Genomic DNA, 17266 nt, shown 5'->3' with positions numbered 1-17266 from the left:
AATTGACACCAATCTCCATCAATAACGTCAAAATTTGACATGTTGTTGAGCAGATGAGAAACTTTTGATGACAGAGGAGAGTAATACATCTTTATCATATATAATGAAATAAGTAAGACTTACAGATTTTATAATTTTCTCACTAATAATGTGATAATTTCAAGAGATTTTGAGTTTTATGAAATAAAATATTGGAGATGAAGTAAAGACGAAAAGAAAATTAAAGGATTATTTTTTAACGATGATCAATAAAATGATTGACCATGACTTTGTAATGCAATTGAACAAGAGAATCAAAGTTCTGTTACTATAATTCCTACATCGTCACCTGGATTAGTGGTGGATCCAGAACTATTTTTTCGGGGTGAAGTGTTGTGAAAAAGAAATTGAAAATGACAAGTGAGAATGCTATAGATGAAAGTCGACCTGCATAAAATTAAATGAAGATGATGATTGAATAGTTGGCAAAGCAATAATGCAAATAAATAAATGATGGAAGTGGACAAGGGGAGAAAATGACCAAAAACTTTATTGCTAAATAAAGATTTAGATATCAAGGCCAATTTTCAAACCCTTCCATTATTCTTTGTTTGAAGATACAAATGAGCTCAGAAACTGAGGATAGACTTCCAGTTATAGATTTCTCAAAGCAAGAGCTGAAGCCAGGCAGCCCTGAATGGGGTTCCGTGGAAGTCCAAGTCCGAGAAGCACTTGAAGAGTATGGCGGTTTCGAGGTTTTGTTCGACAAAGTCGCAGAGATTCGAGAGGAGGTGTTCGGAGCCATGGAAGAGCTCTTTGACCTTCCTTCACCAACGAAACAGCTTTTCATTTCCAACAAACCCTTCCTTGGCTACCATGATGCTACGGCAAAACTACTGCGTGAAAGCATGATGATCGATGAAGCACATGTTGCTGGAAACATTGATCAAGGTCTCACCAAGATCTTGTGGCCTCAAGGAAACATAAGCTTAAGGTGATTTACGTTTCGATTCTGTTTCGATTTTGCTGAATACATTTTCTAATCTTCTCTGGACAGCAAAACTATTGAATCTTTTACACAGTTAGCAGCAGGATTAGAAAAGACGATTAGGAGGATGGTTTTGGAGAATTTTGGCATCGAGAAATACAAGGATGAACTCATCGACAACACAAATTATGACCTGAGGGACACTAAATATGGAAGGCCACAAACCGGAACCGAGCCTACCCTTGGAGCAGATGCGCATAATGACAAGGATTTCATGACTCTTTTGCATCAAAACGAGGTTAATGGGTTAGAGATTCGAACAAAAGATGGCGAGTGGATCAATATAAAGCCCTCGCCCAACTATTTCGTAGTCATAATCGGCGAGTCCCTTAGCGTATGGTTAAATGGTCGATTGTCCGCGCCTTACCATCGGGTAACGACGAAGGGGAACAAGGTAAGATACAGCATCGCAGTTTTCGCAAACCCGAGAGGAGTATACCCTGTAAAGGTTCCAGAAGAGCTTGTGGCTGACAAAAATGGCTTGCTCTTCAAAACCTTTGACTTCGAAGAATATTTGGGATATTACGCTGCCCAGGCAGCTCGAGGAGATTTTATTGATCTTAAAGTTTACTGCAATATCTAAGATTTTGGGCATCAATAAGCTTTATTTGGAATGGATGGTGTGTAGTATATATATATATATATATATATATATATATTATGGGGCGGAATCTTGTGTTATGTAGTCTATCATGTCTAGCTTAATTGTTGATAATAAGTTGGAAAACTTTGTTTTTCATTACATTAGTACCTGTAAGAAGAATGATAGTCCTGTGAGGAAGCTACTGAACCATCCAGCCGTGTTAAACACTGTTCAATCATTGTTCATCAGCAAAGCATTTTACTTACCAGATTATTACAAAATGTCAAGACCGGTAGGCTGGGACAAAAATAACGCCAGAATAACTTGCAAATGTATTGAGTTGCAAACTGATAATACAGTAGAGTAATTAAGAATAAAATAGAATTTGATTATGAGAGGTAAACCATAGAATTTAATTAATGATTCAATTACAGATTTAAAATTAGAATTATCTAAACTCTTTGAATTTGTTAGTTATAGTTACTCTAGACTCCCTCATAACCCACTATCTTCTTACTTTATTGTTAACCAAAGAGATACTCAAATGACTAATTCGTTTGTTAATTAGACAATCCCACATAGATGCTACTATGATTTAATTTATTCAACATCTTTATCAATTAAAGAGATCCATCTCTTAGTTAACCAACTCACATCAGTGCGGATTATTCAAACTAGATCTTATATTTTCATAACACGTTCCAATATTATTTTACAACTTGTATTAAACACATGCCCACTATCACAAATAAGAATATTTTAATTAACAATATATAGATCTAATAGATTGTAGAGTGGTCTGATCATGCAATTCACAAATCAATAATTAATAAATAAAATAAAAGATATAAACAAGTGTTTAAATTATATCTATTGTTTATTTCAAAAATTTCAAGTACTTTTTTTAAATAGGTATTTAATATTTCTTTCGTTACCATTTAAGATACTTAAAGTTTTATTTTATCATCATTTTAAAGTCATCAACGACCGTTAAAATAATTTGTCAACTAATGGTTGTTTGACACATTGTATTAAATTTTTATTAACTTTTCATAAAAATATTAAATTTATTATTTTAAAAATTATTTTTTTAATTTCTTAAAACCTCACAAATCCCTAAATCTCTTTAAAGATGAAAAAAAATCAGGCAATGCACGTGTATTCAAATGGTTCAATTTTAGTTCAGAAGGCTATACAGCCGACGATAGATAGATGATGGTCGGATGAAAAGACGATTTAACGTGCCAACGAACAACGATGAAAGAGAGATCAATGGATGAGAATTCAACCACATAAAAGAATCGATGGTGACTAATTCAACGGTAACCTATAACATTTAAAAATTTGGAACTAAAGATTTTGGAATTTTAAGTTTTTTAAGGAAGCTTTTAAAAAATTAAGGATTCTAATTTTTTAAAAATCAATACTAAAGAATAGAATACATGTAAAACACTAAAGGTAAATTATGCGTTTACTACATAAACTATTAGTTTTGATCCGTTTTAGTACATAAACTTTCATTTCTTTTCAAAACTTAAGTATGATTTAGATACTAAACGTGTTTTATTACCTGAACTTTAAGTTTTTCAAAACTTAAGTTTTGGTATTAAAAATGGAACAAAAACTAAAATTTATGTATGCTTTTAAAAAAAATGAAAGTTTAAATATAAAAACGGATCAAAATTGATAATTTATATACTAAATTAGTAGTTTACCCAAACACTAAATGAATAACAAATTTTTTAACAACATGATCAAACACCTTAAATAATAATTTTAAAAACATAAAGATCTATTTGGAAGAAACAAACATTAACATCTGAAATAGATAAAAATATAATTTAAACACCTAATTTTCAATTAAACCTTTAGTTTTGTATCCATACCCTAACACAGCCGCCTCTCATTTTCTTCTCATTGTTCATCACCATCGTAATGATCGATTGTCTGCGCCTTACCATCGTGTCTTGACAAAAGGAAACAAGGTAAGATACAGCATCGCAGTTTTCGCAAACCCGAGAGGAGGCTACCCTGTAAAGGTTCCAGAAGAACTTGTGGATGAAAAAAATGACTTGCTCTTCAAACCCTTCGACTAGGACGAATATCTGCAACATTACGCTTCCCAGGTAGCTCGAGGTGTTTTTATTTAACTTAAATGTTACTGCAATGTCTAAGATTTTGGGCATCAATAAGCTTTATATATAACGGATGGTGTGTAGTCTTTTCTTGGCAGAATATTGTGTTATGTAGTCTATGATGAAATATTATAGATATGTAATATTTTTATCGATTCAATGTACTGATACTTAGATTTGGAGTCATTGACATGTTTGTAGTGCTTCTAGTGTTCTCCCCTTGGTCTCCAGAACTAGTTTTCCAATAAAGATAATTCCGACATCACCGATGAAGGCAAAGATGAAGAATGTTCCTGAAAGGAAAAAAACATTTAAAATCCCAGAAAATCTCAAGAAAACAGCATAGAAAAAATAAAAATAGGACTCAAGGAATATCACCAGCTGAGTTCCATTTAAAGAGAAAAGTGAAAGTGTATGAAACAACCCAATAACTTGCCCAGTTTAGCAAATTCACCAGACTTTCTCCTGAACCCTTTATGTTCATAGGAAATATCTGAAGTACAATCACATAATATAGGAGTGTATGTATGTGTGCATATATATATATATATCGGATGAATTGAAATTGAGAAATTTACCTCAGAAACTATGATCCAGGGAATTCCCCCCATGCCCAGATCAAAACTAAGCAGGAAAACCTGGTTTTCAGGTTTCACAGGGATGGAAGATAAATGATCAAATATCCTGCTAAGTGAAGGAACCTAAACTGTAAACTTGAAGATTGTATGTTAATATATAGTAGCTTTATCAATACTACAAAATTCACCAATGTGGCTGTTAGTTCCTTGCTTGCATGAAAATCCTGCTCATTTCATGGAAGACAATGTGTTTAAAAAAGGCTGCAAATGGCGAAACAATGCAAGAGTTTAAGCTGAAACCTGCAGGAAGAATGGAAGTCCTGTAATGACACATCCCAAGCATGTTCCACCTGCTGATATCTGCAGAGATTGGTGCTAATTGAATGTTTTTCAATGCTGATAAAGTTTATAGATGGAAGAGAACTGTTGTCGATACTAACTAACCAGCAGAAGTGGTCGTCGTCCGAACTTACCGATGAAGAGTACTCCGAGAATAGCCATTAAGATCTGCCAAACATTTACCTGGGTTGTATAATGCACCAGTGCAATGTTTTAATCTGATATCAAATGGTAATGTCATTTGCTAACCTGAAGAACAGCTATCGCAATGGATCCGACCTTGCTAGGAAAACCTGCGAAAGACAGAACACCTTTGCTTATGGTTTTGATCTATGTTTTCACGGTTAAATTAAACGTAGTTTTGAAAATGTACCGGCTGACTTGAAAATAAAGCTTGTATAGTATGAAAAACCACCTAGGCCTCCAAACTGTTGGAACACCATGAGTTCTACTCTGACCTGAAATAAGCAAGCATAAAACAACTTTTGACAATGAATGCAAATGTATATCTAATTATCTCTCACAATCAATGGACTGATATATCTCTTCTGGAAGAGATTCCGAAGCCCTCCATCCGTGATCTGCTGCATGTATTCTGTGTATAACTGTTTCATAACAAAAGTCCCGTTTCATTCCGATAGAAAATTTCGTGTTAATTTGAGAAAATATGAGATTTACTCTGATATCAGTAGCTTCTTGATAGATATCGGTCTTTTCTCCCCGAAGGCGTCGCCGGGTGGCTTCAAACTCTTTTGTTTCATTAGTCTTGGCCTGCAGATGGTTACCATTACCAATTGGACACATTAACAATTGCCTATATATACATTAAACCTTACCGACCAGCCATCTTGGAGACTCTGGAATTAAGAAACCTCCCATCAATTGCAGCACACACGGTACGATTCCTGAAAACAAAACTAATTGCAGCTTTCGGAATTCCAATCTCAGTACGAAAAGTTTAAAATATATCGAAAGAAGTGACCTATAAGGGCTGAGGTGCGCCAATTGATCAGAGAACCGATTATGAACATGACTGCCTTGCCACAGCATAGCATTACCTGTAAATACTAACATATATCAGCTAAAGAAAACCAGCTCCCAGAAATCAGATATAGACTGAAAGAAGTATACATACGGTGAAAAGCGAAGCGAATGCTCCCCAAACATTCTTAGGAGTGATTTCAGATAAATAAAGAGGAATCTGTATAAGAAAAGATTTAGATGACAGAATTTCACAATACCAATGAATCATGTTAGAAATTATGGCGAGCTACGAGTGTTACCACGTAGCAAAGAACCTCAGATCCACATCCAACTAGAAATCTTCCCAAGTCGAGCCACCAAGCATCCTTAGAGAATACTATTGCAAGCCACCCTGTGATGCAGAAAACTTCTGAAATCCCAATTGCTTGTATAGAAATCTAAAGCATCCAAGAATCGGGAAACCTGGATACCAGGCATCTTCGATAAATATTAAGGGTTAATAGAAAGACTTACGCCTCTTCGGCTGAGAAGACCCGCGATCTTGCCACTGCATGCTGCTCCAAGCATCCCTCCCCTTGTTAATATGGAACTAAAAACTGCATACTGCATCAGATAGTAAAGCTAATTACTTTGGTTGTGATTCAACTTCTTTTCATCTTCTTTTGACCACTGGTTTTGACAGCATTTATTTTACCTCAGCTAGAGAAAGGCCGAGGTCGTCCGTAATGCCGCTTTTAGCCAGCGACAAGTACCCCACCTGAAAATGAATCCCAAACCACTCAAATACACGAATTCAACACATTAATTCCTGACCAGAACATATAGCTAAACCAACAAAATATTTCAAGTTGGTGAAAAGAACACATACAAAAGGTACATTTTCACCATACTTGCTGCATTTCCAAATGCATATGCACCAGATATTGCCACTAAGGTGCTAAAGATAACAGTACCGGTGACAGAAGATGAACCATTGTGATTATAGCCGCCGGTACTATCTCCGTATAGAATACTGGTCGCTGCCTCATCGATAACTGGCTTTCCTGTGACCAGCCCTTCCAACATTTCATTTTTCACCATGTTTTGCTTTTCTTGGTCACTGTGGAAATAGAGAGAAATTACCCATGTGACTCAGTAATAACAACTGTTATATAAATTTGACTCTTAACATAAAATATTATGTCCGTCACTGTTTACTATACATGAACAATATAGAGGCAATAGAATAACATGCAATTGAATTGTAAAAACAAAACAAAAGCGTGTTGTACAAAAAACAGAGAAATTATACCAATTAACACGAGAATTCGGGTTGAGTCGGTGTTGCTTACAGATCTGGGCTACACAGGTAAATTTTGAAGTTTCTGATGAATTTTTGCTGCTCTGTTTTCTTCCCTAAAGTTTCAACTTCATCTTTCAAGAGTCTATGCCGGTCAAGAGAGTTCTACAGTGCTGCAGTCTTAATATATGGTTAAATAAATGAACTACAGGTTTTATTATTATTTTTTTAATAAAACTGGTAAAAATTACCGAAAACATTATTATTTCTACCTAAAACATTAATGTTATTAACATTTCCGATAAAATGCTCAATAATAACAAAATCAATAGAAAAAATAACAAAACCGGTAGGATTTACTAAACCCGGTAAAACGCCCAATAATAAAAAAATCGATTGAAATAATAATATTTTTAATAAATTTTATTAATTTTGTTAAAAAAATAATAACAAAACTAATAAAATATTTTTTTAACCGTATATTAAAATTATCGTACGAAATCATTTCCCATGCCGGCCATCAAATATCTCTCTCTACTATTACATAGAAAGCGAAGGTTGACGTGACATTATTTAGTTGCATGTCACCCTTATAAATGATTTAAAATTATAAAAATATTTTTAAAAAAGAATGTATATTTTAAATATACATCAAAATTTTACAATGTACTGAAAAATTTGTGAAAAATACACGAAGTACAACTAAATTATCATGTCAATAGGGTTTAAATTTTAATATTTACATTAAAAACAATTATTTAATAAATTTAAAATATTTTTAATTAGTATGTAATAATTATAAGATTGCATCATCTTGAATTATTATTTATCATTTGACAATGAATGTTCAAATACTCTTACTGATGATGAGCTCGAATTTGAAATATCTAGAGATAACAACCATTCTTTTAACTACTCAAGTCGCTTAATTCATGCAAAATATTTTAAATAATAATAAATTTTAAATTAATAAAAAAATTAGAAACGGTTAGAAAAACACCCAAAAAAAATAGGAAGTAAATTTAAAATAATCTATAAAAATAAATATGTAAAATATCTGAAATCATGTTACGCACTCCTACTAAAAGTAGAAAATATAGGAAATGTTGTATATATAATGTTATATTTAAAATAGCAAGTAAATTAATTTTTATTTCAAAACCTATATAAAATAAATAATCTATAAAAATAAATATATAAGATAAATTTAAAATACCTGAAATCACGTCAGGCACTCCTACTAAAATAGAAAATATAGGAAATATTATATATATAATGTTATATTGTAATATATAATAAATTTTAATACTAATATTTTTGAATTTATACAGTCTCAGTAGAAATAGGTGACATGTAATTTATAAAATAATATTTATTTGGATATAAAAACTTAAGTTCATAGTAAAAAAAAAAAAAACAGAACCAAAAATTATTGTAGTAACTCTTCTCTCTCACCTTACTATTTTCAAGCAATGGCAGAAAACGCTAATAATCAAGTTAACGAGCAAAATTCTTCTGCTGCCCTGAATCATGGCATTGCCGCCGTCGAAGGCCGTGAAATCTTCTCAACGGTGGAGGGTGTTAACAATCAAAACGTTACACCAACTGCTGCTCGGAATGCTGACATCATCGCTCCTGAAGGCGATGGAATGGCCATCATCGACGAAGACTGTCCGATACCTGTCGGGTTTCGATTTGTCCCTACTGATGCGGAGTTGATTGAGAATTACTTGTTGAATAAGATTAACTATAGACCCTTGCCTCCTAATAAAAACATCCATGAGGTTGATCTCTATGGCAGTACTCCATCCAAACTTACTGGTAAGTAAATTAAATCATAATCTGAATATTAGTATTATATTTATGTTATTCTCGTATTTTTTCTTATTTAATTTGAATCTTCGTATGTTATTTTTTTATGTTCTTTTATGGTATTACTTTTTCATAAAGAATTCAATCATACGTCGATGATTAGTATGTCATTAATACTATTTTCTCGTGTTCTTATTAAACTTAATCGATGAAAAAAAAATTTCATAATTGTGACAGAACAATACGAACAAAGTGACGGGGGAGAGGAGTGGTACTTTTTAACACCGAGGAATAAAAAATACCCCAACGGAAAGAGGCCAGACCGTACGGCGGGGAACTGTGACGGCTACTGGAAGCCGACTGCAGACGAGAAACCCGTTGTCGGTTCGGGTCATAAGGAGACCATCGGCTACAAAAGGAACCTTGATTATTACGAAGGCCAGCATTCCGACGGCCAAAAAAGCATATGGAAAATGTGTGAATATAGAGTAGAAAATAACAGCGTTGAATCCGGAAAAAGGGTAAAATTTATCTTCTGTAATTTCAAATGAGTAAAAGATTTAATTATAATTTGTTGTAAAAAACTAATATTTGACTTTGTATTGTAGCTTGATAAGTGGGTACTGTGCAAGATTTATGTGACAAGAAAGAAGGCTGCAAAGAATAATGTACATGAAAATGGAGATCATACTTCAGGTGCTTGTTCTACCCCGCGAGCTGTTAATGGAGTATCTTCGATGGCGGATTCTTCCTCGCAACCTGTTAACGGAGCACCTTCGATGGCGCCGAACAACAATCTGGTGGACCCGAATGTTTCTTCTTATCAGCATGACTATAATGGAACGCCTTTGTTGGCAACAACAAATGGTAATAAAAGTGCCAAGATAGCTCCACTATCATCTCCGGGCCTTAGGCCAACGTATGCCTCTCATGATCCGTATTCGACTGCTAGTTTTTCCCAGCTGCTTACTAATATAGCTTCTTCAATGGCGGGAAACGGTAATGCAATGATTGCATCTCAGAATTTCTCAATGGCAGCTGTGTCTGCAAGTCGGATTCCAAACGCTTATTCTCCGCAAGTTGTTAATGGAGTGTCTCTAACGGAGGGTTGTTATCCACAAGAAATCAATGGAGCACCATCAATGGCAGAAAACAACAAAACAATGTATGCATTTGCGCCTACACATTCAATTCTGAATGCTTCTTCTTCACAAGTTGTTAATGGAGAGTTTACGATGGCGGGTTGTTATCGACAAGACATCAACGGAGCACCAATGATGGCAGGAAACAAAAATACAATGTATACATTTGCTCCTGCACATTTGATTCCGAATGCTTCTACGATGGAGGGTTCTTATCCGATGATGGATTTTTCATTGCAGAAGCCGAGTGCATCTACACAAGTTCAGATTGATACTGCATATCAAAATCAGTGTTTGAATGCTTCTTCTCAGCAATACATTAATGGAGTGTCAACTCCAATGACAGCGGGAAATGGTAATAATGTGCATGAGTCTGAGATTTCAAGTCCCCAATGCTACCAGAACCAATATGCCTATGCTTTGTCTTTTCAACAAGATTTAAATGGAGCCTCTTCAACAGGGGATTCGTTAATGGATCCGATGAAAGTCTTTAACGAAGTGCCTTCCTTGACCGACAATGATCAATTTTCGAACTCTTATTCTACGTATCCACGGCACGACATTGACGGAGTATCATCTTTAACGGCTGCAGGAAATGGTAATAATGTGCATGTGTGGCCTGTTGAGACTTCAACTCCACAATCATACCAAAATCAGTATTCCAATACTTGGAATTTTCAACAAGATTTTAATAGAGCATCTTCAACGGGAGATCCGTTAGAAAATCAAATGAATGTCATTAACAAAGTGCTTTTCATGACCGACAACAATCAATTCTCGAATGCTTATTCTACGTATCTACACAACACAAACGGAGGATCATCTTCAATGGCAGCAGGAAACTATGACAACACTACACATACATCATCGCCTGCCGATGACATCAAATAGTTATTCGTGGACAATACTAAAAAGTAAATGTGAATGCTTGACTTCTTGAACGAAGGATTTGAATGTTCGATTGACAGAAAATCAACCGAAAATGGTGTCTGGTCATGTTGAAGAAGAGCAACTGTGGAGACTCCAGAAGTGTATGGTGAACAGTGATGGATATAAAATTATTTTTGAAGATCTACATACATATATTAATAATACAAAATTTTTGTATAGAATGAGTACCAATAAAATTTTAAGTAAAATAAATAATTAAATAAATAAAATTCAGATTTCAGAATAAATATATATCTATCCTAAAGAATATATGCCGCTGTAGATGGTGGGAACAACCATGGGCAGAAGGGGCAAGACAAGTCTTGTCCCCCATCAATTTTTTTAAAAGTATTAATTAATATCAAAAATATATATATATATATATATTTAAAAATAAATAAATAAAAATTTACTCGACACTTCAATTGAAAAAATTGTATTTATGAAAAATAAAAAATAATTTAAACTGCTTTAATAAATTTATGATTCCGTTCTTAGTAACAACGACATCACCGTCGGTAAGCTAGTGGTATTCTTCAGTAACACTATTAATCCTATCAAAAAGAAGAAAAAGAGGAGAGAATATATATAATCATTCTGTGTTCGCTGAGGTACCTAGAAGACCGGTTCCAATGGTACTATACTAGTAATTATTATCTAAGCCGTGCATGTGAGATTGAAGTAGTGATTTATAAAATAATAGAAACAAGGGTGAAATACATAAATAGTTCCTCGGTTATAGGATATTGTTTCGTTGAGTCCTCTGACTATTAGAAGTTACAAAATGATCATTTGACTATTCTTATGTTTCAAACTTTTCCTTTTCGTTAAAGAATTAACGGTCGTCTGAGCTGGATGTTAACCTATTGACTGAGATATGATAAAATCATATTATAATGATATCTACAAACACCGTCGTTGCTTTCAAGCATAGTTTGACGACATAATCTTACAAGCATTGATTCGATGGAATAATGTAAACGGATAATCGATCTACAAAATATATCTCAAACGATTCTGAGATCAGATTTTATCGTATCTCAGTCAACAGGTTAACGTCCAGCTCAAACATCCGTCAATTTTTAAACAGAAAAAGACGAGTTTGAAACATATGAATAATCAAGTGACCATTTTGTAACTTTTAATAATATGATAGTTAATAAACCAACGATCTATTGGAATACCGTTTGTTTGCTTCACCCTAGAAACAAAAAGAAAACCCCACAATTTGTCAAAACTAGATATAATGATCTCAGCTACATGATAAAAGAAAATTAACAAGCCTTGTGTAACTTCCATTCGTTTTCCTTTTTCCTTATACATCACATGGCCAGCTGACCATTTCTTTTGTTGTATGCTTAGAATTGGGGGAGCTTGTAATACTGTAGACATAAGGGGACAATGACTACTCAACAAAGGAGGATATCAGTCAGATATGTTGTTCCTATTAAGAATGGCCAGGCCTACACAACAATACATACCGGAAAAGATCGAGGTGAATGGATTGGAGATTCGAACCAAAGATGGCTACCAAAACGTATTTCTCCATTACTTCTGGAGGGCCTAGTTCGGGCATAGTTTCGTCTATGACATCGAATAATCTGCCTTGTTCCACAGATAACCAAGCCCAATCAGTCAAAACCAAAGTGTGATGATCATTTATGGAAATGACTACTTTCTTACTGCTTAAAAGCTCAAGTAGGACAACCTTGAAACTGTAAACATCGGTTCTTTCTGTTAGTCTATCGTACAGAGCGTGCTCCAGAGCTACATGCCCCAGAGTATCGGTTACCCTTGTGCTCATATGAGAGAAGTCATTTGGAGTGAACTTAGCAAGGCCAAAATCAGCCAGTTTTGGTTCGAATGTGTCATATAAAGGTATGTTACTAGCCTTAACATCTCTATGTATGACAGCAGGCTGTGCGCCATAACGAAGGTACGCTAGTCTGCGTGCCACTCCTGTCGATTTTCTGATGAATATGCCAACTATGCTTCGTCACTTCTGATCCAAAAAAGATGGTAGTGTAAGCTTCTATTTCACATCAAATTGCATACGATTAGTCTCTGGTGACCTTCCATAGGAACCGTGGTAGTGTAATAGCCTCTGAAGGGAACCAGATTGACATGATTAATACTAGCAATTACCTCCACTTCATGTGCAAACGTTGCATACCATGCAGCAGAACAATTTTTGAATCTTTTCACCGCGACTTTGGCGTCGTCTATTAATGTACCTTTATAAACATTTCCATACGTTGAAAGTCAATGTAACTTGAAAATCTATAAGTGTCATTTAGTGTGCATATATATATATTGAGAATATTATAGACTAATATATAAATAATAGTTGTCTAAAAATATCTATAAAATAATCTAAATATTTGTAATATTTAATATTATGGCTAGAATTATTTGTAAAAAAATCTAGATATTTGTAAAATTAATGGCTAAGATGTTGATATATGTCAACAATCTAATGATCACTAAAATGAAATGGGTTTGCTTTCATTTAGCGCTTTGTTTAACGTCATTAGCTCGACGACCTATTTCAGACTACAAGTTCTTCGAGAAAAACTTCCTCTATTTCATACGCTTTTTCCAACTAGGAACTTTCTTATGAGAAATTCTACGATCGTATAATTCTTTTAATTTTTTTTCTTGTAGATTTTGGCATTCTCATAAGCTTTTCTTCGAATTATTTTTATCTTGTCGAAAAAATCATTGGCAATGCATCTCTTTTTCCCAAAAAAAGTGTTCTTCAAGTGTTTTGGCAACTATTTTAAAATCGATTTGAGGGGCCTGCAAAACATAAGGTAACATCTTAGGATTTGAGGGAATAAATCATGAATCACAATTAACCGAATATATTTTTCTCAAACTCACTAATTTCATTGTCAAATTCCTTCAATTCCATGCATAGATTATCAATAAAATTAGATTCTATAAATTCTTCAACAACAGACTCAATAACATCTATAAAGTTTAAACTGACAACATTATCAGGACAACACATTACTTTGTATACATCAAATTTTACGATCTCACCTTCAAACTCCATTGTAAAAATTCCACTTCTTACATCGATTTTTGTAATTGTTGTGCGAAGGAAAGGAGGGCCTAAAAGTATCTCTGAACAAGTATTCGCTCGGTCGTTTTCTATGTCAATGACATAGAAATCTGCTAGAAATATAAGCTCATTTACCTTAACTAAGACATCTTCCAGTAGTCATTTGGAATAAATAATTGATTGATACACCAATTGTATTGTCACTCTTGTATCTTTCAAGTGCTCATTAGAAAGTAAGTTGTACAAAAATAAAAGTATTATATTTATATAAGCTCCTAAATCACACATTGCACGTTTTATTCCAACCTTACCAATTTTACAAGGTATAACAAACATAAAAATGGCTGAAACATGCTATCTCAAATTCACGTTTTCATTTTCGGTAAGTATTCTTTTTTTCATACAAAGGTCCTTAAGAAATATAGCATACCTTGGTATTTTTCGGATTACGTCAAGGAGAGGTATGTTGATTTGAACCTTCTGGAATACTTCCAAAATTTCCTTCTCTTTGGCTTGTCTGTCTCCTTTCACTAACCTTGAAGAAAAAAAAGGCAGAGTGGCATAGGGAGATGGTGTCGGATCGTATTATGGTGCTTTTTCTTCTGGGGATTTGTGTCAATCCCTTTTTTTATGGGGGTTTATGTCAATAGTTTTTTCTTCTTTTTGGGGTTTTAATTCTTTTTTTAGGGAATTTGTGCCAACAATTTTTGGGATTGGTTGTGCCATAATATACCACTTTGGAGGGTGATGAAGCTTACATTCTCTCTCATATTTAACTCCATTTGAGAAGGTAACTTCCTCATAATTCTAATATTCCCACGATTTGAGCTAGTTGGCTCATTTGCTTGTCTGGTTCTTGAAAATGGGCCTCAGTACAATTTTGGAACTTTTCTTGGGACAAGACCAAACGCTCAACAATGGATTCCAAAGAGGATTTTTGTTGTTGAAATGTTTATGGGGGTCTTCGCTGATAGGTTTGATTTGGACTTGGGTTTTGTCCATAGCTCAAATTTGGATGGTCTCTCCATCCCGAATTATAAATGTTTGAATATGGGTTGAAGGGCCTCTAGGGAGGTCCTAGGAAATTCCCCACAACATTCACTTATGCGCCATCGTCCTCTTGTAGCATTGGACAACTGTTCATCGGATGATCTGGCATTATGCATATTCCACATACTCTTGCTACTCTAATTTTTCCCGAGACAAGAGAATTAACTACATCTATTAACTTATCAATTTTGTTTTGAAGGGAAATAGTACTTATCTCGTGAACCCGTCGGTTGGGTTCACTTGAAGAGCCAAACTACTGAGAGTTGGCAGCCATTGTTGAAATTAATTTTCTTGCTGTAGTTGGGGTTTTGTTGACGAGATCTCCTCTATTAGCAACATCTATAGTCTTCATTTCCATAGGAAGTAGCCCTTCGTAAAAATACTAGAGAAGTGTTTGCTCGGATAATCCGTGTTGCGGACAGCTTGAGCAAAGCTTTTTAAATCGCTCCCATTAATCGTAAAGCGATTATCCGTCTTTTTGTCTTATTCCCATAAAACTTCTTCTCAATTCACTTGCCTTTGTTGTTGGAAAAATCTATCAAGAAAAGTTTGAGTCAAGTCAGCCCATGTATTGATAGAATTGGTAGGTAAATAAAACAATCATTCTTTAGCTAAACCAGATAAAGAAAAAGGAAAAAATCATAATTTAATTTGGTCTTCAGATACTTCCTGAGGTTTCATGTTGTTGAACGACAGGTGTCACGGGTAACCGGCGGACTGTTTGTTGTACCATTGGTTCTGGCGTGTAATTTGCGCCTGATGTAGCTTCGATTTCTGGGTCAAAGTCTACTAATTATCCTAAATTTCCCTTAGTCATAAATCAAAAAAAAACTTTATTAGTAATTTTAGTCGAAGTTCCCACAACGGCGCCAATTTGACATGACAGTTCACGGTAACCGGCGGACTGTTTGTTGTACCATTGGTTCTGGCGTGTAATTTGCGCCTGATGTAGCTTCGATTTCTGGGTCAAAGTCTACTAATTATCCTAAATTTCCCTTAGTCATAAATCAAAAAAAAACTTTATTAGTAATTTTAGTCGAAGTTCCCACAACGGCGCCAATTTGACATGCGTTGTTCTACTATTAAATAAAATTTATTATTCTCAGAATAAATAAGTAAGGAAATAAAGTAGTAAAGAGAAGTAAGGGTCGGTCTACAAGAACTTTGAAGTTGCTAATCTAGAGGGCTTTTTGATTCTGATTAAATTGAAAATAAAATTGGGGGGTTTGTTTTGAAAAATTGTAAAAATAAATTAAGAAGGAAATTAAGAAAATAAACTATGATGAAAATTCAATTATAGTAAAAACAACCTCAGGTTTTGCTTTGCCTCAATTCCAACCGATCATTGAATAAGATTTTCACTTCAGATTAATGTCGGTTATAGTTTATAGGGTCTAACCCCTATAACTTGTTTTTCTATCTTGTAAACCGACAATCCAAAATTTATCTTTAAATTCTAGTCCTTATGTGGACTAACTACAATTATCATCGTCAGTGCCAACTCAATTTTAAGTTTTGGAAAAACCCGACTCGGACTATGTTGTCTCAATAAGAATCGAGCCCAATCTCAATTTCCCTTAGTGGACCACCGCTAAGTGTGTTCAAAAGAAGTCAAACTTGCTACTAGCCGATTCTTTCTCCCAACTTTATATCATAACAACATCCAAACCAACAAACTCTTTTTGATTTAAAAGCGATTTTATTTTTAAAGAAAAGGTCGATTGTCAAACCTAGTTTCTTGAAAATTGAGAATATAACCCAAAGGTATTAGGTGCTTTTCAATTCTCACAATCGAAATTGAGTCATCGCTTCAACCATTGGCTTATTGAGAAAATTAGCTAAGTATGACAATCATACTCAACAATTTAAAAATAAAAAATAAAAGAAAGCTTGGAAAATAAAGAAAAAGAAAACTTTTATAAAACCCTAAAACAAAGAACAAAAATAAATTTGAATATGTTTTCAAGCTTACCTTGAGAGGTTCTTTATAGCTTTCTAAAACCCTAAAAATAATAAAAGATAATTCCTAGAAAATATTCAAATTAAATCCTTAATAAGAGATAATTCCTAATTCGAATTTCAAAAATGTGGCTGATTCATTCGTCCTTCTAGAAGTGTTGACTGGATTTTCTGAAAGCTACTGACTGGATGCCACATCAAACGCGTTATGCCCATAGTCATGCCCACTAATCTGAATGATATATGGTCGGCTCTGTCGCCTATGTATTATTGTGCACTAAGAATTTATAGAATAAAAGGCTAACTAACGTCAAAGAGTTTTTGTAGTGTCATCGATGGCAGGAACCAACAATACAATGTATGCATTTGTTCCTGCACATT

The 17266-nt window shown here is 34.2% G+C and overlaps 3 protein-coding genes and 1 long non-coding RNA gene across 5 annotated transcripts; 1 reads left to right on the top strand and 3 right to left on the bottom strand.

Moving 5' to 3' along the window:
- The first annotated feature begins 584 nt into the window (after positions 1-584).
- Positions 585-1646, top strand: LOC120163266 (probable 2-oxoglutarate-dependent dioxygenase AOP1). The gene is made up of 2 exons (XM_039173239.1): positions 585-973; positions 1037-1646. Exons 1-2 carry the CDS (start codon positions 603-605, stop codon positions 1608-1610), a joined length of 945 nt encoding a protein of 314 aa, XP_039029170.1. The 5' UTR covers positions 585-602; the 3' UTR covers positions 1611-1646.
- Positions 1647-3928: 2282 nt separating this feature from the next.
- LOC120163295 (sugar transporter ERD6-like 5) lies at positions 3929-6123 on the bottom strand. The gene is made up of 14 exons (XM_039173266.1): positions 6117-6123; positions 5946-6070; positions 5798-5863; positions 5645-5720; positions 5494-5567; positions 5341-5433; positions 5187-5267; positions 5036-5120; positions 4912-4955; positions 4768-4830; positions 4624-4683; positions 4324-4446; positions 4124-4238; positions 3929-4038 (listed from the first exon to the last, which is right to left on the bottom strand). Exons 1-14 carry the CDS (start codon positions 6121-6123, stop codon positions 3929-3931), a joined length of 1122 nt encoding a protein of 373 aa, XP_039029197.1.
- Positions 4509-4959, bottom strand: LOC120163269. 2 transcript variants are annotated; one of them, XR_005519640.1, is made up of 4 exons: positions 4912-4959; positions 4768-4830; positions 4624-4683; positions 4509-4547 (listed from the first exon to the last, which is right to left on the bottom strand). It is a non-coding gene; the product is annotated as an uncharacterized LOC120163269 (long non-coding RNA). The 2 variants fall into 2 exon arrangements; XR_005519639.1 differs by having other exon boundaries at positions 4768-4957.
- Positions 6124-12256: 6133 nt separating the features above from the next.
- LOC120163294 (probable LRR receptor-like serine/threonine-protein kinase RKF3) lies at positions 12257-13867 on the bottom strand. Its single transcript, XM_039173265.1, has 3 exons — positions 13693-13867; positions 12882-13043; positions 12257-12768 (listed from the first exon to the last, which is right to left on the bottom strand). Exons 1-3 carry the CDS (start codon positions 13865-13867, stop codon positions 12257-12259), a joined length of 849 nt encoding a protein of 282 aa, XP_039029196.1.
- Between the last annotated feature and the right edge of the window lie 3399 nt (positions 13868-17266).

The sequence above is a fragment of the Hibiscus syriacus genome, unplaced genomic scaffold (genome assembly GCF_006381635.1).
Source record: "Hibiscus syriacus cultivar Baekdansim isolate YM2019G1 unplaced genomic scaffold, ASM638163v2 tig00111440_pilon, whole genome shotgun sequence".
NCBI classification, from domain to species: domain Eukaryota; kingdom Viridiplantae; phylum Streptophyta; class Magnoliopsida; order Malvales; family Malvaceae; genus Hibiscus; species Hibiscus syriacus.
Note: the sequence above shows the minus strand (reverse complement) of the source record. Positions and strands in the feature narration are given on the sequence as shown.

What these genes read in the sequence shown, in the direction of transcription:
- LOC120163295 (XM_039173266.1), bottom strand. An exon ending in CATTCGCTTCGCTTTTCACC is followed by an intron (nt 5,721 to 5,797) that starts GTATGTATACTT and finishes TAGTATTTACAG; the next exon opens with GTAATGCTATGCTGTGGCAA. An exon ending in GATATATCAGTCCATTGATT is followed by an intron (nt 5,121 to 5,186) that starts GTGAGAGATAAT and finishes TGCTTATTTCAG; the next exon opens with GTCAGAGTAGAACTCATGGT.
- LOC120163266 (XM_039173239.1), top strand. Translation starts at nt 603, where the DNA reads ATGAGCTCAGAAACTGAGGATAGACTTCCAGTTATAGATTTCTCAAAG. An exon ending in CAAGGAAACATAAGCTTAAG is followed by an intron (nt 974 to 1,036) that starts GTGATTTACGTT and finishes TTCTCTGGACAG; the next exon opens with CAAAACTATTGAATCTTTTA.
- LOC120163294 (XM_039173265.1), bottom strand. Translation starts at nt 13,867, where the DNA reads ATGGAGTTTGAAGGTGAGATCGTAAAATTTGATGTATACAAAGTAATG. An exon ending in GGAATTTGACAATGAAATTA is followed by an intron (nt 13,044 to 13,692) that starts GTGAGTTTGAGA and finishes ATGTTTATAAAG; the next exon opens with GTACATTAATAGACGACGCC. An exon ending in TACCACGGTTCCTATGGAAG is followed by an intron (nt 12,769 to 12,881) that starts GTCACCAGAGAC and finishes GAAAATCGACAG; the next exon opens with GAGTGGCACGCAGACTAGCG.